At 37.1% G+C, this 11,615-nt stretch overlaps 1 protein-coding gene across 1 annotated transcript in view; it reads right to left on the bottom strand.

Annotated features, from left to right (window-relative positions):
- Positions 1-2,526: 2,526 nt before the first annotated feature.
- CPE (carboxypeptidase E) overlaps positions 2,527-11,615 on the bottom strand; it is a 57,145-nt gene continuing 48,056 nt past the window's right edge. The window contains 4 exon segments of the mRNA XM_053976001.1: positions 2,527-5,239; positions 6,641-6,759; positions 9,067-9,166; positions 11,212-11,351. Coding sequence (XP_053831976.1) covers positions 5,141-5,239; positions 6,641-6,759; positions 9,067-9,166; positions 11,212-11,351 — 458 coding nt within the window. The 3' untranslated portion in view covers positions 2,527-5,140.

Genomic DNA, 11,615 nt, shown 5'->3' with positions numbered 1-11,615 from the left:
AGTCCTCTCCTGAGTGTTGTCCAGAGTTTCTGAAATGTGCTTAATTCACTTTTTGTGCAAGGGGTGCTGGGATACGGAGGAAGGATGTTGATTCTACACCTTTGGATACCAGCACGTGCGCCACAGCACACTGCAGGGCTGATGCTCTGCTAAGCTCATGAACTGGAATCACCCATTGCAGCATGGTCTTGCAACACTGTGGATCCTTCTTTTGCTGCAATGCTACTAGCAGGTGAGATGTTCATCTAGCTCTGTATTTTGTCTCTAAATTAGGGCCCTGATCACATTCTCAAGTGGGTGAACGAAACAAAAATGGCACCCAGATTTACCTTATCTTTCAAAGGCTTAAGTGAGCTGTAGGTTGCAGCTGGTCCAGCTCATCTCCTTGATTTCTACTTTGTGTCTTGCAATGCAAGTTCTATAAGCAATTTTGCACACTGTGAAAGTAGACTTCATTTCTTGTTTATTATTTTGCATCTTTCTCCTAGAAAAGATGAAAACAACTACTGCTCATGCAGAATGAGCAGCCCTGACAGCAGATAGTTCTGACTACTCAGATTCCAGGCTTAAAGGTCTTGTAATAACAGGAACCTTTCCGGAGTAGCTTTACTTTAACACTAAAGACATGGACATACTGCACTCCTAGAATCCCACAGCCACATAACCCTATTCAGCCTTTACCAAAGAACAATTAGAAAAAAGGTCTGTAAAATCCACTTATTTCTCAACACCAGACTGCTTCCAATGCATTTCCAGATGTCGAATTCCCTCTTATATTCCCAGTGCAGGAGCCAAATTGTTCAGCTTCTCTCTTTGACAATTTCCACTGTGCACAGGGATGTGTGATTACAAAAATCTGTAGTGACTTAAGTGAATATGAAAGGAGAACCAACATAAAATAACATGGATTATTAACCATTAATTCAGAGAAAATGTAGCACTGTGATAAATGATGCCTAATCATGGATGTGTTTAAGTCATTGCTGAAATGACTTAAACAGAGCAGAGAGGTAAAATAAGGAGGGGTGAAGAAAGATCAGCTTTGCAAGGCCAATTCAATTCAATTAATATACTCCCATTATCACAGTCAACAAAAGCAAACAGCAGTTGTTTCTAAGTATCTCATTTTTATACTGCTGATTCCAGTACTTGTTATACTGCTGAAAGCCTTGGTCTCTGGATGCATAGGATTACATCAGCTTCTCAGTTGTCATCCACTTCTCTCCCTAAAGCAGGCTTTAGAAACAAAAACTTGAAGCAAGCTCACTTGAAACCCTCAAAGCCAACAGGCAAACAAACACACTGTTTTGGGGTTTTTAATGCCATGAATTTCAGAAAATCTCCTGAGTGTTTTTGTTTTCTGGGTTTAATTATCTAAGTCAGAAATAATGGAAGAGAGGCTATGTCAATGACCAAACCTACGAGCCAGTTTAACAAGCAGTAAATTATTCATAACAGACATAGCTCTACACAAACAGAAACATACACAGGGAATAAAATACTAGCAAGGAGATGATCAGAACAAGTATTTTGCAAGATTCAGGAAGGTAGAAAGCGAGCACTGCAGTGGCATTTCTCAGTCCTGCATTTCCAGAGGTAACCACAAGCAGGAAACAAGGCACCCCTACAGTGGAGCAAGTTTACTGGGAAGCTCTAGAGAGCTGCTCTAACTCAGAGATGCCGTCATTAAACTGCTGCTATTCTACAGCCTCCACAAACACGAGTCAAACTAAACACAGACACAGGAGAACATCAGCTCATTGGAACAGCATCTTTTAACTTTAAATTCCAGCTCCTCTAAATCTATCTTCTCTGAAACCTCTTCCTTTCATGGCCTAGTATTAAGCATTCCTAAGACACCTGTTATAGCTGGTAAAAAAAAAAAAAAAAAAAAACTCTGAAAAATCTGGTAGCAATTCTTTCTAACCCACCATCTCAGTTTTAATTTACACTTTAATTATGTTATTAGCAGCTCAGGACTAATCAAGACTGTATGTGAATTTACATATATGGATGTGAACACCACAACTAGCTGGAAAACACAATTCAGATGCAGTGATTTTATTTGACTGACTTCTGTTTTTCTATAATCCTGACCCCTGCAGTTATAAGGAATGTGTAGTACCACAGATTTGCAAACACACTGCACAATGTGTTTTCTAATCCTAAGGATCAATATAGAAAAAGATTTGTAAATACTGTAAGACAGACACACAGAAGTGTATGCCCTGTCCACACCAACCCTGCATGGAGGCAGAGCATCTCATTAATGTCCCTTACTTGACTTGAAAGTCTCCATGGGAGAAGTGCTCAGAAGGATGTATACTCTAAAAGGAGGATGTTCTGGCACAAAGTTAAGGGGCTGCAGATGGCTCGCAATGAGATATCAGGAGTAATCCTGTTCTCCTTTCTCTGTTCAAACAGCAAATTAATTGTCATACACAATTACTGAGGATGTTTATGGCATACTTTGCAGACATGCATGGCCAAAGAGGTCACATTTTGAACTTGCAAATTACTCACACATTTTACATTTTAAATAAAACTGTAGATTTATTGTACAATAGTACAGCATGTGCCTTTTTAACCAAAAGCTCAGCATCACATAACACTTTAATCTTCCATTAAACATACACAGTCCTACAACACAGCTCAGCTCAGCAAGCTACATAATGAATTAATTTATTGAGAGTCCTGGCTACGCTGTTCTTAAGGATGTTTACCTAGAGCAAGAACAGTGGCAGTGGTTCTGGTGCTGTAACATTTAATCACTTTAACCTTTTCTCAACACAGTAATAGCAAGCAGTCATCTAGAGCACAACAAACAGATCACTTAAGGGACACCACATTTAACTGCAAATGCATGAAACAGTAGACCAGAGGATCTCACACACATCACACAGGTGTGGATTAGAAACCTGTTATGAGATCACTTTGATGTAACGTCTGCATTAACTATGCCACAAGAAGACTGGATGCATGACAGGCATCGTACCATGAAGAAGTGTCATTTGGATTGAAATTCTTAGGTTTGGAAGAGGCAGACCAGGGTGTTCTGTACAAATATACACTTGCCTTATTACATTAGTTTACACTCCTGTAGCCATTTGCCCATGTGACAGCAACATCTTGTTATAATTCATTTTTATACCATTTACTTCAACTTTACCTGGTTCAATTAAAAACAAGGTCATTACTCACAGACACAGAATGTGTTCTGTGCCACATCTTGGCCTTTCAAATTGTCATAGACACCCAATTTGGTGTAACCAGGCATCCTTTATGCATGCTCTTGTGCACAGCTAGCCACAAGGTGTGATTAAGACACATTCAGATAAGATTCTTTATTTGCCACTGGGGTTTTTCATTGCAGTGGAGATTCAAAGCTCATCACTATACAATGACTTATATTAAGTAAATTTCCTCTGAAATTTGGAGTCAAACATCTACAACCCCACGAGCTGCAGGTTACATCACAAATTCTGCATCAAAGAGAGAAAGTTTATGCTTTTTATTGCTGTTCAGTTTACCATTGTATGTCAAACCTTAAGCCTGTTCCTTAAAAGGATCAAGTGCTATTTTTATTAAAGAATTTTAAATTCTCAGAAAACATTATTTGCAGTAAATTTTTAAATACCCAAAGGAGGTAAATTTGGATCCTACCCCTGAATATGTGATTTTTCACTTACAGCAGGAGTGTGATAGTCCACTCTTGATTGGTTCCAAACGAGCATCAGCTAAAATAATATGCTAACCGAAACACAGAGACTGGTATTAAAAAAACAGAGGAAGGAAAGCTATATCAAATATCTGATCTTGAATTAAAATAGACTAGCAATATATGTAAGCTTTCAAACAGATGAAATGCTTAGCTTATCTCAAGTAGCATACCAGGAGTCACTTCCGAAGAATTACACAAAACTTGCACCTACTATGGTCCATGTGTATTCTCTGGCTCTGCAAATTTCACTCATCTTGGCCAAAATACTATAGCATGCTAATTGAAGTATAAAAAAAACAAAAAGGGTCCAAAAAGAATTGTTTTAAATCAAAGTTGCTTTTGTATCACATTCAACAATTTCCTGAAAATTTCACCACACTGAAAAGTTTCACTTATCTGTCTTGTTTCTAGTTTTAGATAACACTAGCCAGCAGCAGAAACAGAGCTTGAAACAAATCCATTCTTGACTTGCAACACTAAAAATACAATCTCAGTAGATTTCCAGTTCATTGTCTAAACTGTAATATTTTGATAGCCTTCAGTGAAAAGACGAACTTTTAGCTCATTATCTAGACATCACTGATACAAGTAAAGATTGTTGAAAAGGTAATTATTTAATTAAAACAGACTTCACCTGAAATGATTTCTTTTCTTGCCGTAAAACAAACACAAGCAGCATATGAGATGCACTAGCTCTTCTTCTTCCACTCAGAATTTCTAATTTGTTTAACAAGTAATGAGAAATAATTAAAACTTGATCTTCAAACATTATCACCTGTTTAAGGAATAAAGCTCTGCTTTTTCCTGAATTCATTCTATGCCATCTTTTAATAAAGAGTTTACGCAGATTCTTTAATCTTACTAAAATGAAGTCAGTTTGTGTTTCTTACATATTTAAATAGCTCCAACACCAGAGACATACAAAGTGTTATACTGAATTTTAATCCTTGTAAAACATTATTTCACCACACACTGTTATTATAAATCTTTTCAATAACATCCATTATAGAACTCAGTAAAGAGCACTGTCTACTACTATGCACTGTCAAATATTTCTGGCAATATCAGTAATCGACTACAGCATATTTCTTTTTTAAAATCAAGTGTTAACCTACATATTCTGAACTTGCAAATAATACACAACAGATTTTACTGTCATATAGGCTGCATATTCATTCATTTTTTTCTGATTTTTATAGAAGAGTAAATTTTCTATAACAATATGAAAGAAAATTAATAACTTAATTATCTACCTAGGAGGCTAGTAGTTATTTGTAATCATATTAATCAAAAGATGACTGAAAAATTCAAAGTTAATTATTGTGAAGTGCACAAAATCTAGAATATAGGGCGTTTCCACAGTACATTATACTAAGTCAACATATAATAGATTAAAAGCTGTAAAGCTAAAATCCTTATTTAAAAATTTAGTGTCTCTGACATCATCTTCCACCATTCCATCAACTCTTCTTTTTCCTCTTCTTTTCTTTCAGACAATGACTCCAGTTCAAAATCAACCTGATTAAGAGAAACAATCAAAAACATCAATAAGACTTACAGATAGAGAATAGTTAGGCTTTTACAAGTCATTTATTGAAATTTATTGATGCTTAACACAAACATAGAGCTTAGAGAGGTACCTTCTGGTTCAGGCTGGATTTATTCCTAAGTGTCTCAAAGCTGATTTAAGTATGTACAATACTAGTATATCAGCACAATAACTTATCTAAAAATACACACAGGTGAACAAAATTTCCTAAAGAACCAGACATCTGTCCACTTGTACTTGACTTGACTAAAAATTTCAGAAAGTATGGGCCAATGAAATTAAAACTGAATAATAACCAGCCACCTAAATCATATAGCATATTATAAAAAGTATCAACAGCATATTGCCAACACAGATCACAGAATATTCTGAGTTGGAAGCGACCCATGAGGGTGATCAAGTCCAACTCTTAAGAGCTCCATTCTCTAACCAGCTGAGCTAATTCTGATAATCCAGTGCTAACCTAGCACTGCAGACCCCAGCATATCAAAACATGCATTCCATTTTATGGCATCAAAAAGATCCAGAGAACTTTTCCTAACACATGGGTCATTAATAATACAATGTGCTAGTTTCACAGAATTCACAGAATGACCAGGTTGGAAGAGACCTTAAAGATCATTGAGTCCAACCCATGCCCTAGCACCTCAACTAAAGCATGGCACTGAGTGCCACATCCAGTCTTTTCTTAAGCACATGCAGGGATGGTGACTCCAACACCTCCCCAGGCAGACCATTCCAGAACTTTATCACCCTATCTGTAAAAAACTTCTTCCTTTAGTATATCTTAACATGTGATTCACACTAGTGAAATAGCATTTATTTTAAATACCTCCACATCTGTTCAGAGAGTGAATTAAAAATGCTTCTGAAACCTTAGATGCAGTCTAGGTCTTATTAACCTCACATACTGGATATCTATGCAAACCAGTGGCCCATTGCTATCCTTCTGCACAAAGCTGGTCACTGGTTTTAACCTAAGCAGGTACTCATTTGACAAATTAAACACAAATATGTCTCAATCAAAACCTCAACAGCCCTTCGTTTTTATGTTGTGCTATTAAAAGATATTCTATAATATTCTGATTGGCTATTCAGTCATGTACTAATAACATGTTATCTCAATATTACCCTTCTCTGTGTCTTTTTATTATAAATAAGAATGCCAAGAGATTAAATGAGTTTACAGGGACATTACTCTCAGTGGCTGGTGCATCAAGTTCTGGAAGAGTAATTTCCAGACTTTCTAAATTAACATGTTCTGGAATATTCTGAAAAATCATCTCCTGTTTACATTTATACTGCAAAGGAGAAAGGGACCTTTAAAATGTATAACAGATGATAAACGAACACAAGTGGTGAGCACTTACCACAACAGCAGGGCTGAAGGGCACAGCCACTTTTTTAGTTATTGCTAGATAGCCTGGTGCTGAGGCCGTAACTTTGTAATTTCCAGGCACAAGCAATCTCCAGTAATCACCATCCTTGGCTAAAAAGAAGAAGAAAAGGACCCAAATAAATATATATAAGACTAATTACACAGCTAAGAAGAAAGACTCATCTGTCAGTCTTCTATATTCCTGTCAGTGCTTTCTTTTTTCCTTCTTTCTTCCTTCTTCTTTCCTTCAGTAAAAGCTAGCTAGATAGATAGATAGACAAATAATATGCTTCCTTTTATGTAATCAAAAAAAATTTAAATTTTGAAGTTGTGCTGGAGCCCCCATGAAAGATTATGTCTGCTGAGGCTGAAGGCTCTCCATTACACTGAAGAAAAGGACAATATGGGACATTATTCCACTTTAGAAGCACTCCCAGCCAATGTAAAATCCCTGCTAAGTGTCAGAGATTCTGTTTGCAATGTGATATGGATTTTTAATGCTCCTCAGTATTCTGATAATACAAGTGTAAATAAATTTTATTCTCATAAAATTTAAATAAGTGGGACTACCTTTCTCATCTTTCAGAAAAAGCTATAAATCATAATTTCCTAGAATATTGCATGTTTATCACCCATGAAGCATCATTACCTACATGTTTCTGTATCCAGGCATTGTCAAGAGCTTTTTCTTTGGTTCAGAGAAATAAAGAAATGGAAGCTTGATCCACTCAGGTCAAAGATAGGTTCTTACTACACTGTTACTACAGATTATCTTTTCCAGTCACAGAATCAAAATTCATCATCATCTTCTCTAGAAATGACCCTATTGCATTTTCACAAAGACTCAGATCTTCCCTGCACCAGCAGTAGGCAATTATCTAATTTGTCACAGGCTAATAATTTTAATTTCTCTACCTCCAGAAAACATTGCAGAGCTATTCTAAAGTTCAGCTAGCAGTGCCATTTAGAATATTTGGCCATGCTCTTTGCACTAGTCCCTTAAATGCTTTTTCACCACATCTGCAGCTACACAGTGTACAAAGGGAAAAATTACTTAAATATCTGCTATTTGCAAGGTCAAAAAAATGTCAGTAGTCAGTCCAGTTGGTCCCAGATTTTTCTCTTCATAAAACAGAATGGAAAAAAAAAAATAATGCTGTAGAACTACAGCAATGATCCATTCTAATTTCTGTCACTGGAACAAAGCAGAATTTCAACTCTTGAATAAAGAAGCAGGAGAAAAGCCAAAGAATATTTCTCCCTCATTTTGACTGTGCTAATATTCAAGTACTTGTTTTCATCCCTGTTTTGACAATACATGACTTTTAGTCTTATACACACACAATGATGTGAAAAGATTTATGATTAGATGCAATTTTTGTATCATAGAAACATGAGCTCCTCTCTCTCAAATACCGCTTTGCACAGTTTATTCCCTTTTTATTATGCCTGACAATTTATTTCCAATCTCTATACATTTTGCCTCCTTGTTTACAGGGACAGAAGGTAACTAATGTTTTCACAGACTGTTCTCCTGCTTGGCAGAAGTGCTGGTGGTCTCTTTGCAGGTGATGTGCAAACACAAATCAGAGGTGACTGAATATTCTACCAGTCCTGTTCCATAATATTCTGCATTTCTGTGACAGTATAGTGAGACATATCATTGAGAAAATGACCATAAAATAAGCTCATGCATAAAGCAGTGACATTTACTTATTGTTTTTCTAATTGCTATCTTTTGCAAATCAAAAAATGTCGTTCAGGATAGGAGAGCATAGGTGCATAGGGAAGGCTGAAAGTTGGCACACTGTGCAAGCTACCTTCTGAACTCATTCCTGAACAAAGCACATCATCACTGAAGAGGTGACACGTCATTTTCTGTCAACACCAACCAACATAATGCTTTCATCTTTTAGAATCACCCTTCTGAAAAAACATCATGTAATTTTAAACAGCAGATAGAATTTATCTTTGCTGAAGGAAGTTATGTAAATTGGAAATCTGTCAAGAATTTACGCACCAAAAGGTATGACTGCATTGTGAAAAATATAACACTTTTGGACTAAAATTTAGCCTTCAAACTGAAAGCAGCACTGTTGACAGGGCTTTAAATCCTGTCAGAGCTGTGAAACACTATTTGCTTCACAAATCAGAAGATAGACCTAAAGCATTAATAACCAAGAGCCACCCAAACCAATTTACACTAGAGTCCCATGAAGTAAAAGAACCAGTCTCAGCTACTCTGACAGTAAAATACAAGTGAAAGATTTGTGAAATCCTGAGGGCAACAAACTTCTTGAGGTATAAAGTACCATCCTGTTTTCAAACTTTTGCTCCCTTAAAACTGCAGTTAAAAAAAAGTGAAATGGCTGCAGGTTGCCAAGCCAAGGAGAAGCACTGCTGAAGTACCACACTCACCTGATGTAACATCATGGCTTATCCCCTCCACAGAAATTGTAGCATTTGCTATTGGATTGCCCTGAAGATCTTTTACAAACCCCTTCACTCCTCGATGAATCTAAAATAAATAAGGTCACCAACAAATGGTAAATAAAAAATTCTTAAGAAAAGATGGGGTTTCTTGGCAATGAAATATCTATTGATAATCTAACAAAGCATGCTATGAACCCCACAGTCTACAGGCTGATCACTATCAATGATAAATACTAAATATCATAATGGAACAGGGAATGAAGAGGAAAAATAATTCACCAGCTAGTTATAATCATGTATCTGTTCAATGCAAGTAATTCTCAGAAATACACAGCAAGTCATAATACCTGTAAACATTCACTTGCAAATCTTTGTCATGTTGGGAATTAATGAATGCACAGAAAAGCTCTGAAAGAACAGCCTATGGAAACCTTTTCTTTAAAGTTTCATCAACTGTAAGAATGTACAGCTAATGAGATAATTTCTTAAAGAAGAAGCATTAGCAAATTAAATGCAGTCACTTGGACTTCAGTGGGTAATCCCTCTGTGAGATGCTTGAGCTTTCTATTGTGCACCTCAAACATCCAGTTCTCTGAGCTGGGACCACAGAGAGTCACAATACTCCCTCCTGGCCTGTGCGAGAAGGGCAGTAGCGGGTCATGTCCTTGCTCCTTCATGCTCCAGGTAACAGTCCCAGCACCTTAAGTGTCTGCTCCCACTACATATGAAATTAAAACACTGATATGATCTCAGTGTGCGGAGAGACCAGTCCTGGCAGTGTATCTTAAGCACAGTCTGAAAGCAAACGCCTCAGAAGCAAGAGACAGGATCAACTGCCTTTTCGTGTCCAGAAATAGGGAACTCTTGGTGCTGGGGATGAGGGGATGTTGGGAACCTCTGTGGAGATGCACTTCACTGTGAGCCTGGAAACAAAGCAGCAAAGTACTGTAAAGTTCAGGCTTCTACCAGATTCCATGTCTTTTGAAAAGGCTTGTGGATCCCGAGTTTTATTTTGAGATATTGACGTTCCCCTTTATGAACCTATACAGTGCGTTCAGCTGCTATAGTTTAGTTCAGATTCCTCTAATATACACTGTGGGAGAAGCCTTAGAAAAGCAGAAATTACATATTTGCACTGTCCTCAGCACTCCCAGGGGAGCTGGAGCATAGGCCTGGTCATCTTATCCGTCAAGAAGATAAAAACCAATGCCAAACAGACCATCTGAACTTCAAGGATAAAGCCAGTAGCTCTGCAGGAGCAAAGGAAGTTGGCAAAATAGTATCTTATGCATGAGCAGTTTTGAAAACGCAGTGACAACATAGCTTTCCATGAGTCAGAGGAAATTAACCCCTGTGCAGAGGAGCTGAACGATTTGAGATGGATTCCATAAAGAATGGGTAAAAACCTGCAGGACAAGTACAGCTTTTTCCTCAGCCTACAGATAATGTTTTAAAACAACAGTATAACACTTCAAATATTCAAATATTTCAGATTTCTGGGTAACTGAAGCATTTCTGCATAATTAAGTCCTTAAATAAATGCATGTATTAATTGATGGGCTCTGCTAACAAAGTGTGTTTCTCATTTCACGATCTCAGGTGTGCAACCACTAATGATATCAGATTTGTAACTTTTCTAACTTTTAACTACAATATTCAGGTTTCAGAAATTCTCTATGGTCTAATCCAGCTGCCCAGGTTCCTGTACATCCACAAAATGGTCCATCCCACATCTGCACACACATTGGAATATCTGCAGAGGGCAATCCATCTCTCTGAGCACACACACCAGCACTGGAGGAGTCAATCCAGTGACTCCTGGATCACTATGGAGATAGACTATGGAGATTTGTATTTTTTTTCATTGAGGAACCCCACACAAATAATTTAAATTAAATGTCTGCAACAGCTTAAATAGGCTGAGAAGGATTCTATACCATAAATTCATCCTTCTTTTCCACTCTTCTTCCACTTATTTAGAAATATGACACAGGATTTACCACTACAGAGACAAATAAGAATTAAAGCAGCATCTAGATTAATATGATATTTTGAATTAGATGTTCACAAAGCACAAAGTTTAGAAGCTTTAAGCACAATAACTGGTTTTGCCATCCTCTTCTCTGTTACCTGCTCAATGTAATTTATAAGAGAGTTCTTGTTGTCCTCCCAATAGCCCTTCAGAGTTTCTTCAGGTGGGAATTTTTCACAGCTAAGCTCCACTGTGATTTCAAAGCAATTGCTGCTGAGGTAATTGAAATCCTGCATTCCTGCAATGCCAGAAAAGAGGCAGTGATGCATTTGGCATATTCTGAAGTAAATAAGGGGGGACACATGAAATGCTGGGACTATTAGGAAAAGAACAGTTATAAATACAATTTACGCAGCTCCACTCCATCTGCTTAATTTTGAATTCAGAAGCTTTAAATCAGAGAAACCAATAGGACAAATAATTCCAAAATACATTTTCTTCCCAGGGAAAGTTTTAAAAAGCCTTGATAAACAGGCTGTATACTTCTACTTGATGCTGCATG

This window comes from Vidua macroura, chromosome 4 (assembly GCF_024509145.1).
Source record: "Vidua macroura isolate BioBank_ID:100142 chromosome 4, ASM2450914v1, whole genome shotgun sequence".
NCBI classification, from domain to species: domain Eukaryota; kingdom Metazoa; phylum Chordata; class Aves; order Passeriformes; family Viduidae; genus Vidua; species Vidua macroura.
Note: the sequence above shows the minus strand (reverse complement) of the source record. Positions and strands in the feature narration are given on the sequence as shown.